This window comes from Lycium ferocissimum, chromosome 1 (genome assembly GCF_029784015.1).
Source record: "Lycium ferocissimum isolate CSIRO_LF1 chromosome 1, AGI_CSIRO_Lferr_CH_V1, whole genome shotgun sequence".
NCBI classification, from domain to species: Eukaryota; Viridiplantae; Streptophyta; class Magnoliopsida; order Solanales; family Solanaceae; genus Lycium; species Lycium ferocissimum.
The window spans coordinates 17,322,348-17,350,071 of NC_081342.1; the positions used below are offsets into that span (position 1 = coordinate 17,322,348).

At 35.5% G+C, this 27,724-nt stretch overlaps 5 protein-coding genes across 6 annotated transcripts; 3 read left to right on the forward strand and 2 right to left on the reverse strand.

The window, feature by feature from the left end:
• The first annotated feature begins 666 nt into the window (after positions 1-666).
• LOC132050725 (patellin-4-like) lies at positions 667-3,882 on the forward strand. Of its 2 annotated transcripts, none has more exons than XM_059442101.1 (4): positions 667-1,657; positions 2,311-2,435; positions 2,524-2,687; positions 2,816-3,427. In XM_059442101.1, the coding sequence occupies exons 1-4, from the start codon at positions 839-841 to the stop codon at positions 2,917-2,919; spliced, it is 1,212 nt and encodes a 403-aa protein (XP_059298084.1). In that variant the 5' UTR covers positions 667-838; the 3' UTR covers positions 2,920-3,427. The 2 variants fall into 2 exon arrangements, with proteins under 2 accessions (XP_059298084.1, XP_059298081.1); XM_059442098.1 differs by lacking the exon at positions 2,816-3,427 and adding an exon at positions 3,463-3,882 and having other exon boundaries at positions 669-1,657; positions 2,524-2,665.
• Positions 3,883-5,196: 1,314 nt separating this feature from the next.
• LOC132050716 (11S globulin seed storage protein 2-like) lies at positions 5,197-7,366 on the forward strand. Its single transcript, XM_059442090.1, has 3 exons — positions 5,197-5,858; positions 6,275-6,745; positions 6,851-7,366. The coding sequence occupies exons 1-3, from the start codon at positions 5,250-5,252 to the stop codon at positions 7,229-7,231; spliced, it is 1,461 nt and encodes a 486-aa protein (XP_059298073.1). The 5' UTR covers positions 5,197-5,249; the 3' UTR covers positions 7,232-7,366.
• A 1,160-nt stretch (positions 7,367-8,526) lies between these two features.
• LOC132062709 (uncharacterized) lies at positions 8,527-9,153 on the forward strand. Its single transcript, XM_059455233.1, has one exon. The coding sequence runs from the start codon at positions 8,527-8,529 to the stop codon at positions 9,151-9,153; it is 627 nt and encodes a 208-aa protein (XP_059311216.1).
• A 6,462-nt stretch (positions 9,154-15,615) lies between these two features.
• LOC132050742 (11S globulin seed storage protein Jug r 4-like) lies at positions 15,616-18,427 on the reverse strand. The gene is made up of 4 exons (XM_059442110.1): positions 18,060-18,427; positions 17,322-17,581; positions 16,568-17,038; positions 15,616-16,204 (listed from the first exon to the last, which is right to left on the reverse strand). The coding sequence occupies exons 1-4, from the start codon at positions 18,346-18,348 to the stop codon at positions 15,803-15,805; spliced, it is 1,422 nt and encodes a 473-aa protein (XP_059298093.1). The 5' UTR covers positions 18,349-18,427; the 3' UTR covers positions 15,616-15,802.
• A 3,944-nt stretch (positions 18,428-22,371) lies between these two features.
• LOC132050753 (11S globulin seed storage protein Jug r 4-like) lies at positions 22,372-25,073 on the reverse strand. The gene is given in 6 exon segments (XM_059442120.1): positions 22,372-22,916; positions 23,298-23,582; positions 23,585-23,770; positions 24,054-24,313; positions 24,771-24,947; positions 24,950-25,073. Coding segments are annotated over 6 exon segments (1,419 nt in total). The 5' UTR covers positions 25,059-25,073; the 3' UTR covers positions 22,372-22,514.
• Between the last annotated feature and the right edge of the window lie 2,651 nt (positions 25,074-27,724).

Here is a 27,724-nt window from a genome sequence, read left to right on the forward strand (position 1 = left end):
AAGTTCATTAATAATTCTAAATAATTTATTACTTTACGTGCTTGCACGTATATAGTGACTAGTCTTTAGAAAGACACGTACACTCATACAAAAAAAAAAAATCCAAACTCCCCTTGCCTCCCCATCCCCCCACAACACCCCCCAAAAAAAAAAAAAAAAGATGGTCATCAAACATTTAACGAAAAAGGCTCAAATATCTTTATCAAACTGTTGGAAATGACTCATTTATGTCATTTGCCATCACCTGAATTCTACCAAAATGACTCATTCATGCCACTTTTCATTAACACCGGTTTTATAATAGCAGATATGATACTTGGCCTCCAATTAGAGGTCCACGTAGATTAATTAAACCAACACAAATTTATGGGTCGAGTTTTAATTTACTGTAGGATTTAATTTGTCTTTGGTTTAATTAAACGGCGTGGACCTCTAATTGACGAGGTCACGTGTCATATCTGGTATTGTAAAACCCGCGTTAATGAAAAATGGCATGAATGAGCCATTTTGGTAACGGCAATGTCATAAATAAACAGTTTGACGGGTGACATAAATGAGTCATTTTCGATAATTTGATGACATATTTGAGCATTTTCGGAACATTTAATATGTGGATGGATGGTGCTCTCAGCCCCAATAACACCAACGGTTTAAATAATATTATTTGAGATAACTCTTTTGAACACGACAATTAACATAATCACATCCTCTGGTTTTGATTTCCATAAACCAGAGGAACAAAAAGATTTTTTGTTTTTGTTTTTTGGTTATGGCATGATCTTTTTGTTTCTTAGGTATATCAAAATCCAAAATACTAATAAATAAATAATCCTGAAGAATGCGGGAGGAAGCAGTTGTCCCTGTATCTGAAGATATAATTGATGACATTATGAGTAGTGATAATGATTCAGATGATCATCTTGATCATGACGAAAATGAACAAAATATTTCTGATGATCATCAACCTGGCCAATTATTAGCTTTTCCTCTTGACATTCTTGACCTGAAATCTTCAAGAAAAAATGCTTTGCTTAGATTACGTTGTAGGGTGGAAGATGCAATTCTTGGTGGATACATTTATGGTAAAAATAAAAACAAGTTGTTATCTGTTAAGAGTATTACTGAGGATTTGACAGGTATTTCATTATGGGGTGTTCCTTTATTGCCTATTAAAGGGAATGAGAACACGAACACGGATATTGTTTTGATGAATTTCTTGAAAGCTAAGGATTATGGTGTGTATGATTCGTTTAAAATGTTGCGAAAAACGTTGAGATGGAGGAGGGAATTTAGAGTTAATGAGATTGTTGATGAGAAATTTAGTCCTGAGCTTGAGAATTTGTGGTATACAGATAATGGTAAGGATAAGGAAGGAAGGATATTGTGTTATAATGTGTTTAGGAATATCAAGAATAAAGAATTGGAAGAGGAAATTTGGGGTAGGCATAATCATCATCATGAGTGTCTTAGATGGAGGGTACATATTATTGAGAAGGCAATTCAACAACTTGAATTTAAACAAGGTGCGGTTAATTCTGTTTTGATGATTACAGATTTGGGAAATTCACCAGGAAATTCTTGGAGAGAGGTTCGTTGGATTAATAGAAAGATGATGAGCTTGGTTCATGATCTTTATCCTGGACTCATCTACAAGAATGTAAGTGAAATTCTCTTCATCTTCTTTATTTCTTTGAATGAATTTGATTTAAATTTGGCAGAATGATTAAAGACACCCTAAATTTGACGCGTTTTATTTAGTTCCCTTTAAATTACACTTGAACACTTGATCTCAATTACCTCCTGTACTTGACTTTTTTATAATTGTTACTCCCTCAAACAATAACTGGTCCTGATTACCCGTGGACTTGACTTTTCTATAATCATTACCCCTCAAAAGAAAAATGAGAAAAGAAGGAAAAATTGGTAGCTGTATTTTAATGGAGGAATAGAGAAGATATAGGAAGGAGATAAGGAAATAGCCGTTGGGATGACTAAGTATAAAAAGAAATGGTATTTTAGATTTTTTTTATACATCAAATTATTATGACGTGATTGTTATTTACAATCTCATGTGCCAAACGTCATTTGAAATCACTTGGATTATAGAAAACCAAGTATAGGAGTAATTAGGATCAGTTATTGTTTTAGGGCTAATGATTACAAAAAAAACCAAAGTACAAGGGGTAATTAGAACAAAATATAGTTTAAGGGGATCTTAATAAAACGCGTCAAGTTTAGGAGGGTCTTGTGTGTTTTGCCTTTAAATTTTTGAAACAATGTGAATCTGGATGTTTTATGATGATGTTGCAGATATTGATTAATGTTCCTATTTGGTTTTCGACGGTCCATGCACTTAACCTGCGAATGATTACGCAAAGAAGCAAGAACACCTTTATATTTGTGAAGCCATCGAAAGTTACAGAAACTCTTCTCAAGTAATTGGTGAAATTTTCCTTTAATTTGCTCAAAGATTTGTGTTTTCATACATTGTCTTGGATTGATTTTCTTGTGCAATGTATGTAGGTACATTAGCCCGGAAAACTTATTGGCTGAATATGGCGGACTTAAAAAAGAGAAGGATGTTGAGTTTTCAACTGATGACAAAGTTCTAGAGATAAGCATCAAACCATGTTCAGTTGGCTTCATAAAAATGCCTGTCAAAGAGGTAGCATTTGCTCCAATGCGTAGTTTTCATCTATGTTGCTCGGACTCTCCAAAATCGATGCCGAACCCGTGTCGGATCCTTCAAAAATGCACTACTTTTGGAGGATCCGACACGACCTGTCGGCAGTTTTGAAGAGTCCGAGCAACATAGGTTTTCATTATGTGATTCCATTTCATTTTAAGTGCATGTCAAGTAGAGGCAGATGGATCCAACTTAACTTAATAATGGAGCATGGAAAACACATATATCAGTAAAATTTCAACAAATGCTGAATTTTGAAATCTATAATTTAAAAAATACAATGAATTGAGTGCTAAGAATCTTAGAGGTCATCTGGTTTATGGTTTAGTTATGGTGGATTATGGTACAGAAATTGTCTATTCAGTAATTATAATGCAGGAATCCTTATACAAGAATGTTTATGTAAGGATTGTTTAATTAAGACATTTTTGTCTTTAGATACTCTTATTCGCGCATAAGTTATACCAGTTAGCAAGCTTACATTTGATCTTGGGTATTAAACTCTGCGTAAGTTGATGTCTGGTTTCAACGATGTATTAGTTATGAAGGATTCTATACTTGAAACTAGGTGTTGTATAAGTAATTCGGAATTTTACACAGGGATTAAATTTCTTATATTTCAAACCAAATGACAGCCCTTACAGGATCCTCAGTCTTAAAAACTGAAGACTGATATCAACCAGTCCATAAATTGTTAAAGGTTCCATAAAAGCTAGACTAAGCAATAGCGTACCTTATTTGTTCCCTGTTTCCATTATGTCTTATGATTATTGTAGGTTGAGGTGACCATAACTTGGGATTTGATAGTGGTGGGCAATGAAGTGACTTACAAAGAAGAATTCATACCAGATGATGATTGCTCATACAGAGTGTTGCTTCAAGAAGATAAGAAAATGGTGGAAAGTGTAAGGAATTCCTTTCATATTAGAGAAGAAGGGAAGATTGTGATCACTATTGATAATCCTACTTACAAGAAGAAAACAGCCTTCTACCGATACAAGACTAAGCCTAGTGTACCTATGTATATGTACCTAAAGTAACTATACTCTTTTCCTATACTTCTTTCTTCTCATTTTCCTTGTTTTAACTTTTGTATACTATGGCGATTTTCTTATGTTAATATGGATTTCAATCAATTTGTATAAGAGAGTGAAAGAAGAAAAAAACTTGAAGCAAAGAAAAAAGTTGTTTACATATATCTAATCTTGTACAGTGTTTTTTCTCCAAAGTCTTGTGTACTAGTCAATGCAGTACTAATAGTTTTTCCTCCTTTTTGGGTATGTTAAAACACATTTAGTGTGGTAGTTATATGTTTGGGCATTTTGCTATGTGGATATTTCAGTTGTTTCTTACATATGAATTAAATGCAGTTTTCTACATGAACAGTAGTAATACAAACTTACAAGTGTAAAGTTCAAATTCTTAAGACAATGAGTGCAGTAGATTAGGATCTAATAAACTTTTGATTGCCTATGCATATCCAATACAGTGGAACAATGTTTAACTATTGAGACATTTCACAACTATTAAAAGGCATTTCACAATCCTAATTTCCTAAAACAACCATGTAGTGATCACAAAGAACTATTATACTGCTATTTGCTAAAGATTGCAGTGTGCTGTTACAATCATTCAGAGAAAATAGACAGATGAAGTAAGCTTGAATTAACATAACATGAAAATCCTTTGTCATTAGCCCGTAAACTGACCTAGGTAAATACATGAAAATCCTTTATGCTTATAAGTTCTCAATTTTTCTTTCACATGTTATTGTATACATCACAGAGTTGGATACCATACCTTGTTATTGTGGAGCAGTATATTCTTGAACAATTAGCCATTAGGTCTTCAATCTTTATAGTTGCAAAAATAGGCCCCTTAGAAGTAACAATAATGCACAGTTAGAGATCATAACTGACGCCTTTAAATTGGATTTGAACATAAATATAGCACCTTTAATGGATCTTTGTTGTAATTTTTTTTTTTTGGGAGTTTGAACACTATCAGGTTAAATTAACCTACAACAACATGTAATTCTCATAGAAAATTTGATATAATAATAAAATAAATATAAAAATTTAACTTGCTATAACCAGTTATATTAAAATAAATGGTATTATAAAAATTTAACTGGGTATGTTGTTGTTGTATAAAAATTCATATACTTTATGTTTAGCATAATTTAAATAAATTTTCAGTCCAATAACAAACAGACAAACAGACAAGAGAAAAGTTCACAATTGTACTACTAGTAAGCAATTGAAATCGTGAAGGATCACGTCTTCCTTATCTGTCTTTTTCCTCAGGAAGGCAAATTGAAGCATTTAAAAACAGGTTAATTGCCACTCGGCCATTTGCATGGAGTGACTGTCTTTTCGAACAACCATTACAAGGTGTCCTTCACTAGCTGAAATGAAGATAACTTCACCATGCAAAAGAAAACAATGTTAATTGCCACACGGCCATCCTACTTCTTCCACTCCAACACTATAAGAATGATGCTTCTCTCTCTCCATATCTCATCCCATCTTTGTATTTTAATTAACACTAAAAATCCTTAGCCATGGTGGTCACTACTAGGCTCTTGCTAGCTATACTCCTCTCTGCTTTTCTCTTATCTGCAGCAAATGCAGTTAGAGATTATCAGGGTCAGAAAGGTCAGTACGGTCAGCGAGGCACTCGTCTGACTCAAGCTCAACAATGCCGTTTACAAAGGCTCACTGCTAGCCATCCCACTGACCGCATAGAGTCAGAGGGCGGCGTCACTGAGTTGTGGGACGAGAACGAGGAGCAATTCCAGTGCGCTGGAGTTGCTCCTATGAGGCTTGTTGTTCGCCGTAATTCTCTTTCTCTGCCTAACTTTCATCCCATGCCACGCTTGGTTTACGTCGAGCGTGGCCAGGGAATACTTAGTATTACCCACCCGGGCTGTGCTGAGACTTTCCAGTCTCAGCCACAGACCTTCCAGGCTGGCAGAGAGCCAAGGGGAGAGAGGGGCCAAGGCCGCAGAGGCGACCGGCACCAGAAAGTCCACCGCATTCGCCAAGGTGATATCGTGGCAATTCCAGCTGGCGCTGCTCATTGGGCCTTTAACGATGGTGAGGAAGAGTTTGTCGCCATCATGGTTAACGACCTCAACCATCGGTCCAACCAGCTCGACCAGAACATGAGGGTAAAATTCATCCCTCTTATTTCTACAATTAGATGATTTTTTTTGTTCATGGAACTTCATAATGAGTTTAACTTATATACACGCTACACTATCAAGTCACCTTTATTGATTGCAACAATCAGTGGCGGAGCCAGAATTTCCGCCGAGGGGGTTCAAAATATAAAAAAGTAAACATATGAAGAAGCCTAAGGGGGTTCAACATCTACTATATATACATAAAAAATAATTTTAACCTTGTAAAAACAGTGTTTTTTTCCTCCGAGGGGGTTCGGATGAACACTCTCGGCATAGCGTGGCTCCGCCACTGGCAACAATCTCACTTCTTATGAAAGATTACCTTATTACTAGCATATATGATAAGTTAAGCACTTCCATAATTTGTGTATATTTTGGTTTGGCTGTGTTTTGGACTATAGGCATTTTACTTGGCTGGTGGAGTACCAGAAAGTGGGAGGCTAAGAACTCAAGCTGGTCTAAGACGACAGCAAAGCACGCAAAGGTTCCAGAACATTTTCCGTGCTTTTGATACAGAATTGATGGCTGAGGCTTTCAACATTCCACAAGAGCTTGTGAGGAGGATGCAAGAACAGAGCGAACGTGGATTAATTGTCAATGTCAGGGAAGGAATGAGCATGATTAGGTCCGATGAAGAAGAAGAAGAAGAATTTGAAGAGCGTCCACGACGAGGACAACAGTGGTGGGAGGAAGTAACTGGAAATGGATTGGAAGAAAACATTTGCACAATGAAAATCCACACCAACATTGAAACCCAAAGACAAGCTGATGTCTTCTCAAGGCAAGCCGGGAAAGTTAACCATGTCGGTCGCATAAAACTTCCCGTCCTTAAGTACATAGACATGAGTGCTTCAAAAGTGAACCTATATCCGGTAATTAAATCAATAAATAGTTCTTCCCATGTTCATTAAAAACAAAAAATTCTGCTAGTACTACGACTAAAATATATTAAAATTATACTCAATTGGATGATGCAGAATGCACTGTTTAGCCCACATTGGACACTGACCGGCCACAGCGTGCTATACGTGCAAAGAGGAGATGCGCAAGTGCAAGTAGTAGATCACAGCGGGCAACAAGTGATGAACGACAGAGTGAATCAAGGAGAGATGTTTGTAGTTCCTCAGTACTTCCCCGCAACTCTGAGAGCCGGGCAGAATGGATTTGAATTTGTGGTGTTTAGGACAAGCAGTCAACCAATGAACAACCAACTTGCAGGTTACACATCAGTGATTAGAGCAATGCCTGTTGAGGTCCTTACACACGCCTACCAGATTTCTCCGAATCAAGCTCAGCGTTTGAAGACGAACAGGGGTGGAGAGAGTTTGCTGCTATCTCCCCAGAGAAAGTTCTCTTAAAATTGGCTTCAATGTCTATATGTCTATTAGTACCAAGTGTTTCTTGTTTTTGTTTCTAAGCAAGGAAAATCCTGAGCAACTTGTACGAGAGCTTTGATAAGAGCAAATAATAATGAAATTAATAAAGTTCCTGCATGCCTATTTGTTACTGAGGTCCAAGACTTCTCTAATCTGTGTGCAAAATGTCCGATCAAAGTTTACACAGCATGAAATAATCAATCAACTCATGTGGGAAGTGAGAAGAAATGGCAGACTGATGGTATTCGTGGTTTTTTCCATTTAATAAAGGATTTCAAAATAAATTTGCTCTATTCACTTGCAAAGGTCTGAAAAGCTCTCACATAGTTTTCCTGAGAAAACTTCTTTATAAGGGAGGTCTTAACAATGGCGTACAGAGTACCAACTAAATGGTAGGAGTAGTTATATATGCAACATTTTTAAACTTTCAGGGTGTTATGAACTATGTTACAAGATATTTGGATGTATTATTAAGTGTAAATTATACCACTTGCACATTAAGTGATAAAATACAACTTGCACTTGCAAGACGTATCTTAGTTATAGCAAGTTATATCTTAGTTGTACTTTTTAGTTGTAGATTAGTTGTATCTTAGTTGTAGCTTAGTTGTAGCAAATTATAAATCAATTTGCACAAGTTGTATGTTGAAGATTGAGGGGCAAAACTCTTCTATAAATAAAGACCTTTGCCCTCTCATTTAGGACACCATCAACAAGTGATAACACAATATCTTTCTTCTCTCTGCAAAGTTATTTTAGTTTGCTTCTCTTGTTTATTTCCAATTATATAGTTTTATAACACGTTATCAGCACGAGACTCTGCTGCCTCAAGAAATTTTTTGAAAGCTAAGGTATTATTTTTATTCTCTCTATTTTATGGCTAACCTTACAAAACTTGAGTTCGTTGCCCTTGATATTTCGGGCAAGAATTATCTATCATGGGTGCTAGATGCTGAAATCCATCTGGATGCTATGGGTCTTGGAGACACCATTAAAGAAAAAAAATAAAGCATCCAACCAAGAAAATGCCAAGGCTATGATGTTCTTGCGTCATCACCTTGATGAGGACCTAAAGATTGAATATCTTACTATTAAGGATCCGCTCATTTTATGGAAAAACTTGAAAGAAAGGTATGACCATCTGAAGATGGTCTTCCTCCCAAAAGCACGACATGAATGGATCAATCTAAGGCTACAAGATTTCAAATCAGTTATGAAGTATAACTCTGAGATGTTCAGAATTACTTCTATATTGACACTATGTGGAGAAACGATTAATGATTCTGATAAGTCGGAAAAGACGTTCTCCACTTTTCATGCCTCGAATGTGCTCCGTTAAAGAAGAATATCGAGAGAAAGGTTTCACAAAGCATTGTGATTTGATTGCTCATCTTCTTGTGGCTGAACAAAATAATGATTTGCTGATGAAAAATCACGAGAATCGACCTACTGGCGCTGCACCATTCCCTGAAGTGAATGAAGTGTATGCCCACTACTCTAGGCGTGGCAAAGGTCGTGGTCGTGATAGTGGTCGTGGTCGTAGTCGTGATAATGGTCAAGGAAGAAATAATTTCCCTGGCGTTAATCATTCTTCGAAGAAAAATTACTACCAAAAGGGGAAAAAGAAGGATGAGGGGCATGGAGTGCCAGAAGCACGTGACTCAGAAAATAAATGCTATCGTTGTGGTGGAAGTGGACACTGGTCACATACATGTCGGACGCCAAAGCACTTGGTTGAGCTTTATCAAGCATCAATGAAAAGGAAAGAGAAAAATCCTGAAGCTAATTTTATCTCTGAAGATCAAGTTGATATTACTCACTTGGATGTTGCCGATTTTTTTGAGCACCCTGAAGGAAAAATAGATCACTTGATTGGTGATGGATTTATTGTTAAGAATGATTGATTTGCTTAATTTTGGTTTTTGCTAATTCATAGTAGTAAGCAAACAAAGATCATGTAATCGTAGTACTAGTCTATTTCCATTTTCATGCTTATTTCCGTTTTTATCATAGTAATAATAGATCATGTGATCGAAGTACTAGTCTATTCCCGTTTTTATATGTTAAACATTTTGGTTTTTAAATGATAGTAGTAATATTTACTATTACTTTTATTTATGTATGTCATTTGAAGATATGGATATCTCTCAAAATGAGTTTGAATTAAAATTCAATTGTGAAGGCATTTGTTTGATTGATTCTGCTACAACGCACACGATATTCAAAGACAAGAAATATTTTTCTCATTTACTCATGGGCAAGATAAATGTTACTACGATTTCTGGTAGTACTAATTTGATTGAAGGCTCCGGAAGAGCCATCGTAAATTTGCCTAAGGGAACAAAACTCATTATAAACGATGCCATGTTCTCTCCTAAGTCTCAAAGGAATTTATTGAGTTTTAAAGATATCCGCCAAAATGGATATCATATTAAGACAATGGATGAGATGAATCTTGAATATCTTGGTATCACCAAGAATGTCTCGGGCCAGAAATATGTTATAGAAAAGTTCCCTGCTTTATCTTCTGGCTTATATTGGACAAAAATTAGTGCAATTGAGGCACATTCTATTGTAAACCAGAAGTTTACTAATTCCAATACTTTCGTACTTTGGCATGATCGACTAGGACATCCCGGATCTATAATGATGAGACGAATTATAGAAAATTCAAATGGGCATCCATTAAAGAACCTGAAGATTCTTTCAAATGATGAATTTTCTTGTACTGCTTGTTATCAAGGCAAGTTGATTATTAGGCCATCACAAACAAAAGTTGGGATTGAGTCCCCAGCATTTTTGGAACGTATACATGGGGATATTTGTGGACCTATTCACCCACCTAGTGGGTCGTTTAGATATTTTATGGTCTTAGTAGATGCTTCTTCTAGATGGTCCCATGTGTGCCTACTGTCATCTCGCAACCTGGCGTTTGCAAAATTATTGGCACAAATAATTCGATTACAGGCACAGTTTCCTGATAATTAGATCAAGCCTATTCGCTTTGACAATGATGCTGAGTTTTCATCCCAATCATTTAATGATTATTGTTTATCAATTGGGATAAAAGTTGAACATCCTGTAGCTCATGTTCACACTCAAAATGGTCTTGCAGAATCATTAATTAAACGTCTACAGTTGATAGCAAGACCATTACTTATGAAAACAAGGTTGCCCACTTCTGTTTGGGGTCATGCAATTTTGCATGCAGCAACACTTGTTCGTCTCAGACCGACAAATTATCGTAAATTCTCACCATTGCAATTAGTTTTGGGTCAAGAACCTAATATATCCCATCTAAGAATTTTTGGATGCGCTGTATATGTGCCTGTAGCACCACCACATCGTACTAAGATGGGTCCCCAAAGAAGGTTAGGAATATATGTTGGGTTTGAATCAACCTCCATTATTCGCTACCTTGAACCATTGACGGGAGATTTGTTCACTGCTCGATTTGCAGATTGTCGATTTGATGAGACACTTTTCCCAAAATTAGGGGGAGAAAATAGTGAAATCAGAAGAGAAATTTTGTGGAATAATCCATCATTGTCTCATCTTGATCCACATGCTTCTATTTGTGAGCAAGAGGTTCAAAAGATTATTCACTTGCAGAAAATAGCAAATCAAATGCCAGACGCATTTACAGATTTGAAAAGAATTACCAAATCACATATCCCTGCAGAAAATGTCCCAGTTCAGATTAATGTCCCTGTAGGATCATCTACTAGTGTCGTAGCTAATGAGTCCAAAGCACGCCTGAAGCGTGGTAAACCATTGGGTTCTAAGGATCGAAATCCCAGAAAACGAAAAACCAATGAACAAGATGACACTACGAAAGAATCTCATAAAGGAATTCTATGATCCTTGAAGAGATCAATGAGCCTGAGACTCAAGAAAATGAGGAACTATCAATAAATCCAATTGATGATGGAAACAATTTGAATCGATCAGAAATAGTGGTGGATTATGTCTTTGCATATAATGTTGCAACAAGAATTATGCAAGATAGTGAGGATCTTGAACCTCAATCTATTGGAGAATGTCGACAAAGATGCGATTGGCCAAAGTGGCAAGAAGCAATTAAATCAGAGTTGAATTCACTTGCCAAACGCGAAGTTTTTGGACCTGTAGTCCAAACACCTAAGGGTATTAAACCTGTTGGTTATAAATGGGTTTTTGTGCGTAAAAGAAATGAGAAAAATGAAATACAAAGATACAAGGCACGCCTTGTTGCACAAGGTTCGCCTTGTTGCATAAGTTTTTTCACAAAGACCTGGTGTCGATTATGAAGAGACATACTCACCGGTTATGGATGCTATAACATTACGTTATCTTATTAGTTTCGCTGTCTATGAGAAAGTTGAGATGCATTTGATGGATGTGGTTACAGCCTATCTTTATGGGTCACTTGATAGTGAGATATATATGAAAATCCCTGAAGGATTTAAGATGCCTGAAGCATATAGTTCAAAGTCTCGGGAAATATACTCAATCAGATTGCAAAGATCATTGTATGGTTTGAAGCAATCAGGACGCATGTGGTATAACCGCCTTAGTGAGTATTTATCGAAGGAAGATTATATAAATGATGTCATTTGCCCATGTGTTTTTATAAAGAAAACAACATCGGGGTTCGTTGTACTTGTTGTTTATGTTGACGACATAAACCTTATTGGAACTCCAGCAGAGCTTCAAAAGGCAATTGATTATTTAAAGAAAGAATTTGAGATGAAAGATCTTGGAAAGACAAAATTATGTCTTGGTTTGCAAATTGAACATTTGACAAACGGTATCTTTGTCCATCAATCAGCTTTATTTAAAAGGTGTTGAAACGATTCTACATGAATGAAGCACATCCATTAAGTACTCCGATGGTTGTCCGATCACTTGATGTGAATAAGGATCCGTTCCGACCTCAAGAAAATAATGAAGAGATTCTTGGTCCTGAAGTACCATATCTTAGTGCGATTAGTGCACTAATGTATCTTGCTAATACTACAAGGCCTGACATAGCATTTTCAGTCAATCTGTTAGCAAGATATAGCTCTGCTCCAACCAAGAGACACTGGAAGGGAATCAAACACATACTGCGGTATCTAAAAGGGACTACTGATATGGGCTTGTTTTATTCCAACAATTGCAGTCCCGATCTTGTTGGTTATGCCGATGCAGGGTATTTATCTGACCCACACAAAGCTCGATCTCAAACAGGCTATGTGTTCACATGTGGGAGCACTGCCATATCTTGGCGATCTACAAAACAATCTATTGTGGCTACTTCATCAAATCATGCCGAAATAATAGCTATTCATGAAGCAAGCTGAGAATGTGTGTGGCTGACAATGATACATCTCATTCGAGAAAAATGTGATTTAAATTTGTGACAAAGTACCCACGATCTTATATGAAGATAATGCAGCGTGCATAGCCCAATTAAGGGGAGGATTCATAAAAGGAGATAGAACGAAGCATATTTCACCAAAGTTATTCTTCACACATGATCTCCAGAAGAATGGTGATATCAACGTACAACAGATTCGGTCAAGTGATAATTTAGCGGATTTGTTCATTAAGGCATTGCCAACTTGAACATTTAAGAAGTTGATATACAAGATTGGAATGCGTCATCTCCGAGACATTACTTGATGTTTCCATCAGGGGGAGTGAAATATGTGCTGTACTCTTTTTTTCTTAACCAAGGTTTTATCCCATTGGGTTTTCCTGGTAAGGTTTTTAACGAGACAGCTAGCAATGCGTATTACTAGATATGTGTACTCTTTTTCCTTCACTAGAATTTTTCCCATAGGGTTTTTTTTAGTAAGGTTTTAACGAGACACATTATCTATTAATAAAACATCCAAGGGGGAGTGTTATGAACTATGTTACAAGATATTTGAATGTATTATTAAGTGTAAATTATACCACTTGCACATTAAGTGATAAAATACAACTTGCACTAGCAAGATGTATCTTAGTTGTAGCAAGTTATATCTTAGTTGTACTTTTTAGTTGAAGATTAGTTGTATCTTAGTTGTAGCAAATTGTAAATCAATTTGCACAAGTTGTATGTTGAAGATTGAGGGGCAAAACTCTTCTATAAATAGAGACCTTTGCCCTCTCATTTAGGATACAATCAACAAGTGATAATACAATATTTCCTTTCTCTCTACAAAGTTATTTTAGTTTGCTTCTCTTGTTTATTTCCAATTATATAGTTTTATAACACAGGGAATTTTTTTTTTTTTTGGGGCAAATAATTGTATTATACCAAAAGTGAACGTTTAAGTACTGGGGTGAAACATGCTACTGGACACCGTCCCACTAGTCAGTTCCGGCTAAAAACCACAGAAACACTACCGGTACATGCTATAAATTGTTTACACAGGATAGAAATTTAACTCTCCAGCCATTTTGCAAATCTTGTTCTGGGACTAGCTTTGAAGTGAATCTCCTGGATACCCTCATATTTCTCTATTTCCGAATGTGATAAACAGCTCCAGCTAACGTCATTCTGTATATCTGAGCTTGTTGACTCCTTCCTCTAGCCATCTTTTCTGCCCAAACTAACTCTTCACTCCATGACTTTGGATTTCTATGTATACTGAGCCAGTGCAGTAGCTTCCCCCATACATAAGCTGTTACCTCACACTAAAAGAACAGATGATTATTTTTTTTGTTTAGATATGAAATAAATCAATGAATGAACTAGTTTGAAGACCACAACTTGAATTATTGGTCGACAGAAATTCTCATAAAGTGGATGAATCCTTTATTTTCTGCAAATCAGCAGAGTTTAAACTTTTATCAATTCAAACTCCAAAAAAAAATTCATGGAGTTTGAACTGTCTCATTCTAGAATTCCAGGGAAGTGTCATGACTATTGACGTGTATAAGTTTGAATTTTATAAGATTTTCATGGAGTTTCACTTTGGTATTAAGACACTGTGCTGGAATCTTTCATATGATTGGACATTAGTATTGATTAAATCTAAAGAGCGTGTTAACATTGGTTTATCAAATTTTCTGGGTATACATGTACAATATAGAGATGGCCTTATTGCCTAGAAAATGTATTTCCTTGAATTCATGAAAAGAGTCTTTGAGTTCATGGTTTTATAACTGAGAGCTCAACGAAAGAGTTTTGGGGTTCGTGGTTCTACATCTCAGAACTCAAGAGTTCTGTTATGGGATATGTGATTCTACACCTAAGAACTCAAAAAACAGAGTTCTGAGTTAGTCACTCTATGACTAAGAACTCAAGGATTTCGTTCTTGAATTTGAAAATTCTTTGTTTTTGAACTTGAAACTCCACCACAGTATGTCGGAGTTTCGCATGTAAAGGTTTTCAAACTCCATCACAAATATTGGTGAAGTTTTACCGTGATTTAGCTAGGAATATCTTTATCTAAATTTTATTATTGTATAAAAAACGGCTATTTTCCAATAACATTAAATGCCTAAAATTAGAAGAAAAATAAAGCAGATCACTAGATAACATAATAAAATTAAATCTGACCTCCTTAACAGAATAAAAGAACAACGGCTATAATCATCACTTAAGAATAACATTGTAATCAGTACTGTTGGTGTTACTATCAACTTAAGCTTAGGTAACTAGATAAAGGGATGGTTGTATGTGTACATAATTAGATATAGCTAAAAGCTTAGTAACACTGTAGAATAATTATAAAATAACAAAAAATAAATTCTAGCATTTAAAGACTGAAGAGGGGAAGTAGAAGTGACTGGGATTTATCTTTTGATCCGGATGCCCCTTTGAAATTGTGAACACGCTTCAAAAAAACAATTTGATTTTATAAATGTCAATTGAGCAAAAAGTAAGATTGTATTGGAGATTAAAAGATACGGAGTGAGGTTTAGATAAAATCTACTTCTCCAAATATTTTCTCATGTCAAATTTCAAAGATAATAAAAGTTAATACTTATGGAACATTGATCACATTTGCATTGTTATATACTCGGGCGGAGACAAAGGGTGCAAGGGTGACTTTGTTTGGTCTTCCTCATTCCTTCGGCCCATCATTCAAAGCTAGCAAAAAGTTCAGAGCTAGCGACCCGAGGCGCCGATCGGGAAAGTAGTAAAGGGACGTTAAACGTATTTCTAGAAGGACCTTCCCGCAAAAAAAACCAAGTCTTGGCAGTTCTTGGGAAAATTTTTTAGACTAGTCTCCCTTCGTTAAAAAATTAGCATGTATATTGGGTAAAAATAGACTTTTATATACGTATAAGTTTTGTGTAATCCCTTGGCATTAAAGCCAAGGGTTATACTTGTACGGTCCCAAACCTATTAAAGGAAAATTAAGGCACTCGAAAAAATGAAGGCCGACCAAATTATCGCAGCATAATTAGCTCAAAAAGGAAAAAGCTACGTAGTTCTCCTTTTATTTCCAAAGTACAAGAACTTGCCGCTTTTACATTTACATAACAGTTGCCATTACATCATAGTAAGATGACCCCATAAGGTCCTCTGTTTTATTAAAGATGCTTTTTAGCTTAGCTTAGTACATACATAATAAAAGCAAAACATTCGAATTAAGCAGCAGCAATTCTCTCTGATGAGCGAGACCTTCCTGAAGCGCGGAAAATTAGAGTTTCCTCCCTGTTGAACTTCAGCCTCCTTGCCTCGTCCCTCGAAATCTGGTAAGAATTAGCGATCACATCGACAGGCAATCCTCGAATAGCTGAAGTGCGTCCACTCAATGTGTTGATCATGGCATTGGAGTTGGTGTTGAATTCTACCCACTCAACACCTTCGTTTTCGGCGTGCTTCACCACGGCGTAGTTCTGTGGTACTACCACAACCTGCCCCTGTCGAACTCTGTCATCTAGCACTGCTTGTCCTCTGTGATCAACTATCTGGATCCTTGCTTCTCCCCTTGTTATGTAGATTACGCTGTGTGCGTTCGTCACCCAGTGTGGTGCCATGATTGAGTTCTGCCCATTAAACAGTAATCAGTCTACATATATACTGCCGTAGTATCTAAATTGGAGTAACAAAGGGCTGCATCTAAGTTAGTCATGATAACAAGGCCACTATGCCACTTACCTATCGCGTATTATATTAGTATTTAATTTTAAAAGTTAACCTCATAGGAGAGGACCCTCGATTTTCAAAATTGATTTGTTAAGTGCTTAGTAGCAGTTTGTGGTTAGATTTCACAGTCAATCAACTATAGTTATTATATTAGAAAGTCACATTGTTTCGTGATTCGAATTTAAGTGACTTTCTGAGATAATAGCTACTCCTATTAGTTGAGTGACCATATGAGAAATCAACTCTAGCAATCTGTGACATACTCTGTAGAGAACTCCTCTAGCGGCGCTGAGTCTGAGGAAGTTGAGAATGGGAAGAGTGAGGCTGTTGGCAGTGGTGAAGCGTCCAGCCTGTGGGTTGTAGATATCAGCACGAGCGGGGTTGTCGATGTTCTGCCTGACTTTAGCGGAACAGATGGTTTCCTCAATTCCGTTCATGCGAGGACCATACTGTCCTTGTTCTTGTCTCTCCTCGCGCTCCTCTTGTTCTTGTGAGAATGGTGGCCTCACAACTCTAAGACCTTGTTCAATGTTAACAATGTGGCCTCTCTGGTCATCCTGTCCCTTAAGCTTCCTTGCTGTTTCCCTGTCTACGCCGAATGCCTCAGCCAGCAACTCATCTTCAAAGCCACTGAAGACATTTCCAGATTGGAATTGTTGCCTGCGCAAGCTGCGACCACCTCCTTGTCCCTGTTGCTGTTCTCCTTGTTGTGGGTTTCCAGCTATGAAGAATCTCTGCAAATAATGTAAACCAAATATATTTAGCTCCTGTTTGGCCATAACTTCTTTTCAAAAATATTTTTCAAATTTCAAAAAGTGGTTTAGACTAGTTATTCTAAGTTTTTCTACTCAGAAATCTTTTTCTTGCATATCGAAACACAATTTCGACTTCCAAAAATCATTTTTCATCCCATTTTCAATTTTGCTTTCCAAGTTTCTATGTCCAAACTCTAGCTTATTAACCAACACTAAAATAGGAATTTTTTTTTTTGTATGTTGTGAACTTTATGTAACGTACCCTTGAAGTTTGATCGAGCTGGTTGGCATTGTTACTGCTGTCCTCGAAAACAACAAGAACAAGCTCCTCATTTCCTTCATTATAAGCCCAGTGAGCAGCTCCAGCAGGGAAGGCAACAATGTCACCCTGTCTGAACTGTCCAATCCTCTGGTGTCGATCTTGGAATCTTGAACCTGCACCCCTTTCACCTTGCTGAAATTGCTGTGATGACTGGAATGTTTCAGGGCATCCAGAATTCAAGATACCATAAAATCCCCTACCTGAAACATCAATTAATCACCCACAAAAATGTTACAATAAAAAATTAACATACCCAGTGTCATCCCACAAGTGAGGTTTGGGGGAGGGTAGGATGTACGCAAACCATACCTTTACCTAGAAGAGAGGTTGTTTCTGAAAGCTCTGGCCATAGATTTGAAGTTGAAACTTGAAATGAGTTTTTGAAGTTGTGATTTTGGAACTTAAAGTTGTGTTTGTACATTCATTTTACTTGAAAAGAATTTGAAATAAAATATGTGAGTCAAAGTGAAATTTCTCTAAGAAACTGGTTGAGCGAGTTCCAACCAGTTTTTGAAACTTTAAAATTTTTGAAGATAAATTTTAAAAATCTAGTCAAATTTCATGATCAAACAGATATTTGAAGATTTTGAATCAAAATCTAATTCAAAAAATCTATGGCCAAATGCTAGCTAAATGAATGAGAAATTGAAAATAAAAATAAAATAAAAATGTATATACCTCGTTCAACATAGGCAAGCAGAGGAGTGTTAAGGTAAGAAGGCAACAACATGCCTCTAGACTGGATGACGTGGCGAATAAGGGATACGCCAGCACATTGGAACTGCTGGCTATTTGGGTCGAATATCTCAGTTACACCAGCTTCAGCTTGAATGCGAACATTGGGTTCTTGAGGGTTAAGTCTATTGAGTTGACACTCGCCTTGCTGTTGTTGGTATCTTTGCTGAGCAAAGGTACCATGCAAAACCAGAAGCAAACTCAAAGAGAAACAAAGCCAACTAGAACCCATGATTTTGATTATTTGTTGCTATAAGAAGGAAGAAAAAGAGGAGATATATAATTAAACTTGTTGCTGATGGGAAGTGGCGAGTAGGAATTGATGGTATTTATAGGAAGGAAAGGTAAGCAAGAGATTGACACATAGCAAAAAAGGCTATGCCATCTTGCGCTTTGCATGGCTACCAAAGCAAGCTGAGTTACACCTAATAAGTACTATTGCTCATGCATAGAGAGTTTAGGTGGCTTCATACTTTTGAGAATAATACAAAAGGGGTTTTGTTCTAATCTGATCAGAGTTTTCCATTTACGAGGTATTCTTGATTTTTTTCACCTATGAGTTTTGACCTCTGTGTTTGCTAGTGTACCATGCACATTGTTTCCAGCTGGATTTTCTTTTCTGTTTCTCATTTTTTGACTTTTATTCATAGGACAAGGATAGAAGTTATTTAACCAGCTAATACTTAACCTTTGTACATTGAATAGAACTGAATTTTGGGATGTATACAGTTCCTAAACCATACGTTTAGATATGGAATCTATTCTAAAATAATTTACTGTTAAAGTGATAAAGTTTGCTGGTACTCCGAGTTCATAAATTGAAACGAGGGTCCTACTTTATAACTTTGACATAATTTTCAAGTTTGTAAAAATAAAATTTATACTATATTTAGAAACTAAATATAAAGTATTATAAGTCATGATAATTTATAATTCAAAAGATTAGAAAAATATAAGGAAAACATGGTCAAAGAATCACCTCGTAGACTCCCCAAATAGTAATAGGTTCACATAAATTGAAACAGAGGGAATAAGATTTTGTATTAAAAATAGATCATTATTGTTTGTCTTGGATGTCCCGTTATATAGTAGATGATTTAATAGATAGAGTATAATTTATACACAAAAGATTATATCATTAGTTCTTATAAATTATAAAGTTTGAATTCACAGTCTATGGTGAAGGTCGGGGCACTTTATCGGTGTGATTATAACACAAGATTAAATATGATTTATCTTGATTATGAAAATAGTATAATGATTGAATAAGATCAAAGGGAGAGAAGTGTTTTAATCCTAACCATATAAAATAAACTAGAGAACTTGCCCGCACGTCGCGCGGTTTAATAAATATATTAAATTTAATCTTATTATAAATCTATCCAGATAGAAAAATATTACATATAGGAAATAGTTCAATATGTTTAATCAAGTCACAAATTCATAAATATATAATTTTATTAGAATTTGAGCTCAATGAATTGTGTTCGTTGCCAAAATATAGTTGTATGAAGAAAAAAAATTAAGGAAATTTGTACTTTTGTGTGGTGGAGGGTGCATTTGTGATTTTAATATGTGATTCTTAGTTTTAATTATGCGTTTGATTTTTATCCTTTCTCTAAACAGTAACAACACTTTTAATTTTCCGAATTCTTAAATAAGTAATTATGAGTGAAAACAAAGAAACTGCACAACAACCATTGAATTACGTACTTTTTCCTGTTATTTTTCCTTTAAAATTATTTCTTTTACTTGTCATCTTTTCCTTGCCTTTTCAATTCCCTAATCTCTCTTATATATTCCGTTCCTTTTTCTTCATATACATACCTTATAGTTCCTCTATAATTTTCTTGTTTCTTTCCTTTTTCTTTCCTGCTATTGCTCTTTCAATTTTTCCTTAGTATTTTTAATCTTTTACAATTATTATGAGGAAAAAATTAAAGAGTCATTTGATCTAATTATCATTGTTGCTATGTATTCACCATAATCAGAAGCGTATCTAGTCATGTCGGTAGGGGTGTAATTGAACCCCTAACTTTCGACGCGAAGCATAAATTTATGTGCAAAATTATTAAATTATAATAAATAATAGATATGAACCCATAACTTTAAAAATATAACGGGTTCAATTTTGAAAGCAAACAAAATAATGGAGTACAAATGGGTGTTCAATTTTTTTCATTTAACAGTGATTTTAAGAGGTTTTATAATATGTTGAAAGCAAGAGAATGAGAAAAGAAAAAAAAAAAAAAACAAAAAAAAGGAGAAAAAAAAGATAAATACCTTTCTTGGCCTATGAGATGTGCCACATCATTTAATGCCTAGTTTTATATTATGTATAATGTCTTTCTATAGTATTTTGTGTTTATATGATACTTTATAATTTCAAGAAGACGAAATATAGTAAAGTCCAAACAATCAATGCAAAAAACATTAGAAAATAGGCTATTCATTCATAAGTCATAAATCATTTTAACACCAAAGAAAGAATCACATGTTCCTCAAATTTACAGTACTACATAATTATCACGACATATTTTTAAAATTATTTATTCGACATCTAAGGATGTAACAGTTAGAAAAACATATAATCTTAATATCAATTGACAAGTTACCGTTTCCATTCCAATTTCTAAATGCTCATATTACCTACAAGTCATTTTGTACTTCGACTACATGACACAACCTGCAAAGTGGATAGCTAAAAAAAAAAAATCATAAGATATTTGTTTCAATCATAGTGTGGCAACATCAACTTTAATTTACAAAACTTGTTCGGAAGCCTTCCAAACTATCTCTCACGTGTCTAGTAGTAGATGCTTAATCACTGATAGGCACATCTCGAACCCGCGACTTTTTTAGTATTGAAAAAAAAAAAAACCAAACTAACAAAAAAAAAAAAAAAAATACATAACTAGGTTTCACGCACAGAATCCGTGCGTGAAAGGACCAAACTGTAACTTTTTTATTTTGGTCCTTTCACGCACAAATTCTGTGCGTGAAAGACTACTTTTTTTTTTTTTTTTTTTTTTTTTTTTAAAACCTATCAAAATCACGTTTTTTCCATACTTTGGGCAAAGATTAGTCATGTTTCAAAGCCCCGAAATATCAATATTTTATACTTTTTTTGCGTACAATAATGTCGGCTCATTACATCAAGTATCACTAAATGTTTGGATCGTCGTTTTAAGGGTTCTAAAGTGCCCCGAATTAAGTTTTTTTTGTTTGGAAACTTGTCTTCCTTAAGTTTAAGTGTCATATTTTATAGGGTTTTGATCTAAGTATTTTATTATTTAGTCAAATCGAATGTACAAATAAAAATATTTTATTTAATAATAATTCATCCAATACGAGAGGTTTATACTTATTCAAAAATAATTCATTCCATTAAATTACAATACTAATTCAAAGCAATACAATACTAAATTACAGTAACAATACAATCTTCAAGTTCTAGAGGCACGATTACTTCGAGACGTGCTTGTACCACCACGGCTTTGTTGCCCACACGAATACATATTATGGCCATATTGCTTACATGTAGAGCACTTGCGAGAGTAAGTTCTTTCACTAACATCCATTTGATTGGGTCTACGACTCCGTGAGTTAATGCCCAATTTTCTGATGTAATCCTTGTTAGCAACCATCGAAAACGGCTCGTTCGGCCAATAAGCTTCATTACCAAGTGGGTGGAATTAGCCGAAATATGCTCTAAGGTAACTGTGGACCTTATATTCCCACGCCACATAATTTGTTACCGTTTTTTTCATTCTCTCAAAGCACTTTACAGCATAAGAACACGACATGTGGTATGTTTGCCACTTACCACAAGTGCATGTTCTTGTTGCCTCATAAACGGTATGCACGTTTTCACCCTTACCGTTGTAACAACCTGTCTTAACTTCATACACACGTTGAATGGGGTCATACTCGGTCATTTGGTGAAGCTCACATTTTTTTCTAACAAGAGATCTTCATTTTTTACACATAAGAGATCTGAAAAAAACACATAAGAGATATGAAAAAATCATTTTCTTTTATTCAAATTGTAAGAGGACGAGAGATCTAATTTCCTCAATCTTTGTCTTGAATCACCTTATTTGAATTTCTGATTCCGCCACTAATTATACTGCCCCAAACCTATTAAAGCAAAACAAAGTAAGGCACTCGAAAAAAGACAGGCAGTCCAAATTATCGCAGCATAGTTAGTTCAAAAAAGGCTAAAGCTACGTAGTTCTCCTTTTATTTCCCAAAGTACAAGAACTTGCCGCTTTTACATTTACATAACAGTTGCCATTACATCATAGTAAGATGACCCCATAAGGTCCTCTGATTTATTAAAGATGCACTTAGCTTAGCTTAGCTTAGTACATACATAAAAAAACCAAAACATTCTAATTAAGCAACAGCAACTCTCTCTGATGAGCGAGACCTTCCTGAAGCACGGAAAATTAGAGTTTCCTCCCTGTTGAACTTCAGCCTCCTTGCCTCGTCCCTCGAAATCTGGTAAGAATTAGCGATCACATCGACAGGCAATCCTCGAATAGCTGAAGTGCGTCCACTCAATGTGTTGATCATGGCATTGGAGTTGGTGTTGAATTCTACCCACTCAACACCTTCGTTTTCGGCGTGTTTCACCACGGCGTAGTTCTGTGGTACTACCACAACCTGCCCCTGTCGAACTCTGTCATCTAGCACTGCTTGTCCTCTGTGATCAACTATCTGGATCCTTGCTTCTCCCCTTGTTATGTAGATTACGCTGTGTGCGTTCGTCACCCAGTGTGGTGCCATGATTGAGTTCTGCCCATTAAACAGTAATCAGTCATATATACTGCCGTAGTATTTAAATTGGAGTGACAAAGGGCTGTATCTAAGTTAGTCATGATAACAGGGCCACTATGCCACTTACCTATCGCGTATTATATTAGTATTTAATTTTAAAAGTTAACTTTGTCTCATAGGAGAGGACCCCCAATAACTTTGTCTCATAGGAGAGGACCCCCAATTTTCATAATTGATTTGTTAAGTGCTTAGTAGCAGTTTGGGGTTAGATTTCACAGTCAATCAACTATAGTTATTATATTAGAAATGATTCGAATTTAAGTGACTTTCTGAGATAATAGCTACTCCTATTAGTTGAGTGACCATATGAGAAATCAACTCTAGCAATCTGTGACTTACTCTGTAGAGAACTCCTCTAGCGGCGCTGAGTCTGAGGAAGTTGAGAATGGGAAGAGTGAGGCTGTTGGCAGTGGTGAAGCGTCCAGCCTGTGGGCTGTAGATATCAGCACGAGCAGGGTTGTCGATGTTCTGCCTGACTTTAGCGGAACAGATGGTTTCCTCAATTCCGTTCATGCGAGGACCATACTGTCCTTGTTCTTGTCTCTCCTCGCGCTCCTCTTGTTCTTGTGAGAATGGTGGCCTCACAACTCTAAGACCTTGTTCAATGTTAACAATGTGGCCTCTCTCTGGTCATCCTGTCCCTTAAGCTTCCTTGCTGTTTCCCTGTCTACGCCGAATGCCTCAGCCAGCAACTCATCTTCAAAGCCACTGAAGACATTTCCAGATTGGAATTGTTGCCTGCGCAAGCTGCGACCACCTCCTTGTCCCTGTTGCTGTTCTCCTTGTTGTGGGTTTCCAGCTATGAAGAATCTCTGCAAATAATGTAAACCAAATATATTTAGCTCCCGTTTGGCCATAACTTCTTTTCAAAAATATTTTTCAAATTTCAAAAAGTGGTTTAGACTAGTTATTCTAAGTTTTTCTACTCAGAAATCTTTTTCTTGCATATCGAAACACAATTTCGACTTCCAAAAATCATTTTTCATCCCATTTTCAATTTTGCTTTTCAAGTTTCTATGTCCAAACTCTAGCTTATTAACCAACACTAAAATAGGAATTTTTTTTTTTGTATGTTGTGAACTTTATGTAACGTACCCTTGAAGTTTGATCGAGCTGGTTGGCATTGTTACCGCTGTCCTCGAAAACAACAAGAACAAGCTCCTCATTTCCTTCATTATAAGCCCAGTGAGCAGCTCCAGCAGGGAAGGCAACAATGTCACCCTGTCTGAACTGTCCAATCCTCTGGTGTCGATCTTGGAATCTTGAACCTGCACCCCTTTCACCTTGCTGAAATTGCTGTGATGACTGGAATGTTTCCGGGCATCCAGAATTCAAGATACCATAAAATCCCCTACCTGAAACATCAATTAATCACCCACAAAAATGTTACAATCAACAATTAACATAACCTAGTGTAATTTCACAAGTGAAGTTCGGGGAGGATAGGATGTACGCAGACCTTACTTTTACCTACAAGAGAGGTTGTTTTTTCTAAGAGCTCTGGCCATAGATTTTAAAGTTGAAACTTGAAATGAGTTTTTGGAACTTAAAGCTGTGTCTGTACATTCATTTTACTTGAAAAGAATTTGAAATAAAATATGTGATTCAAAGTGAAATTTCTCTAAGAAACTGGTTGAGCGAGTTCCAACCAGTTTTTGGAACTTTAAAATTTTTGAAGATAAATTTTTAAAATTTAATCAAATTTCATGATCAAACAGATATTTGAAGATTTTGAATCAAAATCTAATTCAAAAAATCTATGGCCAAACGATAGCTAAATGAATGAGAAATTGAAAAAAAAAATGTATATACCTCGTTCAACATAGGCAAGCAGAGGAGTGTTAAGGTAAGAAGGCAACAGCATGCCTCTAGACTGGATGACGTGGCGAATAAGGGATACGCCAGCACATTGGAACTGCTGGCTATTTGGGTCGAATATCTCAGTTACACCAGCTTCAGCTTGAATGCGAACATTGGGTTCTTGAGGTTAAGTCTATTGAGTTGACACTCGCCTTGCTGTTGTTGGTATCTTTGCTGAGCAAAGGTACCATGCAAAACCAGAAGCAAACTTAAAGAGAAACAAAGCCAACTAGAACCCATGATTTTGATTATTTTTCGCTATAACAAGGAAGAAAAAGAGGAGATATATAATTAAACTTGTAGCTGATGGGAAGTGGCGAGTAGGAATTGATGGAATTTATGGGAAGGAAAGGTAAGCAAGAGATTGACACATAGCAAGAAAGGCTATGCCATCTTGCGCTTTGCATGGCTACCAAAGCATGCTGAGTTACACCTAATAAGTACTATTGCTCATGCATAGAGAGTTTAGGTGGCTTCATACTTCTGAGAATAATACAAAAGGGGTTTTGTTCTAATCTGATCAGAGTTTTCCATTTACGAGGTATTCTTGATTTTTTTCACCTATGAGTTGTGACCTCTGTGTTTGATAGTGTACCATGCACATTGTTTCCAGCTAGATTTTCTTTTCTGTTTCTCATTTTTTGACTTTTATTCATAGGACAAGGATAGAAGTGATTTAACCAGCTAATACTTAACCTTTGTAAATTGAATAGAACTGAATTTTGGGATGTATGCAGTTCCTGAACCATAAATTTAGATATAGAATCTATTCTAAAGTAATTTACGATTAAAGTTATAAAGTTTGCTAGTACTCCGAAAAGGTTCATAAATTGAAACGAGGATCCTGCTTTATAACTTTGACATAAAAAATTTCTAAGTTTGTAAAAATAAAATTTATACATATTTAGAAACTACATAAAAAGTATTATAAGTCGTGATAATTTATAATTCAAAAGATTAGAAAAATGTAAGGAAAACGTGATCAAAGAACCACCTCATAGACTCCCCAAATAATAATAGGTTCACATAAATTGAAATAGGGGAATAAAATTTTGTATTAAAAATAGATCATTGTTGTTTGTCTTGGATGTCCCAGGATATAGAAGACGATTTAATATGTAGAGTTTAATTTATACACAAAAAATTGTATCATCAGTTCTTATAAATTATAAAGTTTGAATTCATGAAGGTCGGGCACTTTATCGGTATTATAACATAAAATTAAATATGATTTATCTTGATAATGAAAATAGTATAACATATTGAATAAGATCAAATGAAAAGAAGTGTTTTAAGCCTAACTATATAAAATAAATTCTCTAGTCATTAAATATACTCTTAATCTGATATAGTTATGAAAAATGTATATTGTTTATTGTTTCAATTTATTATGGGTGAGCTTCATTGTGGATTAATAAGTCTAATGTATTGGATGACAACAATATGCATTTGTAGATTGTAAGTTATTGACGGAATGTTTAGATATTAATGATACCTCTTTTAGAGAAGCTCATAAATTTTATCCCGTAAAACCTGCAAGTAAATTTTAAATCTGATACATGAAATAAGTTGAGTCTAAAGGATCATATATTGATCGGTTAATTAAATTATCATTAGTTTAATTTGGAACCGGCTCCCCTTCAGTGCACTTTCACCTCGAGTTCCTCCAATCCCCTCCTTGATTTGTGACATGTGTCATTTAATACATTTAATGGCTCAAATCATTGCAGTGTACAATATATCGCACAACACCAAAAAAATCTATTTCTTTTCTTCTGCGAGTTTCCTTCATTTTTTCGTTCTGCTTTTGTAGAGTGCTAACTATTCTGTTCAACTCCATGTGAAATTAGTACTCCTATATGTATTTGTTCTGACATTCAGCTACTGCCATGGTTTCTGAATGCTAAGGGCTTAGTAATTAATATTTGACACATCAAAAATAGTTAAAAACTATACCATGCATGTTTATTTAAAGTTTAAAGTAGGCATAATACATAAACAGACACTTAAACTTACCCTTAGCTGGTAAGTATGCCCTCTAACTTTGGATGTGAACAAGTAGGCACCTCAACCTGTATAAAGTTAAACACGTAAACACAAATGCTAACATGGCACATAAATTTTGGAGGGCCACATCAATGACACGTCATTATTTGTGTTTACGTGTTCAACTTTATACAAGTCGAGGTGCTTATTTATTTTATTAAAGTTGGAAATATCTTATCACTGAGGCAACAGTTTAGGGGCACATTTATGTGTTATGCCTTTAAAGTATTACACCAAGATTTGACACATTAATAATAAATAAAAACTACACCGAATTTGTTTGAAGTTTAAAGTATTACACCAAGATTTGGCACATCAATAATAAATTAAATAAAAACTACAGCGAGTTATATCTAAAATTTTAAATATCACACCAAGAAGCAGAAGACAAATTTAAAAATGATCCATGATCTTTTAGTGTTGGGCATATTTTATTGTAAATTTACCATAAACTTGAATTGCGTGGGACTATAGGTGTATGGAGGAAGAGTGATTCAAGTGGATGATTTATTTCTCTGAAAGGTGTGCTTAGAATTAAAATTTGGGAGAAAGAATCTGAGCCATTAAATTAAATGTATTAATTGACACATGTTACAAATTGAAGAGGGGACTTGAGGAACTGGAGGGGAAATGCATTAGAGGGGAGCCGGTTCCGTTTAATTTAATCGGTATTTGTCACCTTCACATGAAAAATTAAATATGTATTTAATGATTAAATTCGAAATTTATGGAGGAGTTCAAATACGAAATTAGTGAAATAATTCATAATTTATTGCGAAAAAAAATTCAGTTTGAAAGGAATTACTTCCGTAATAGAAATTCCTTTTATAATTATGTGGTGCATGTGGTGACCAAATAAA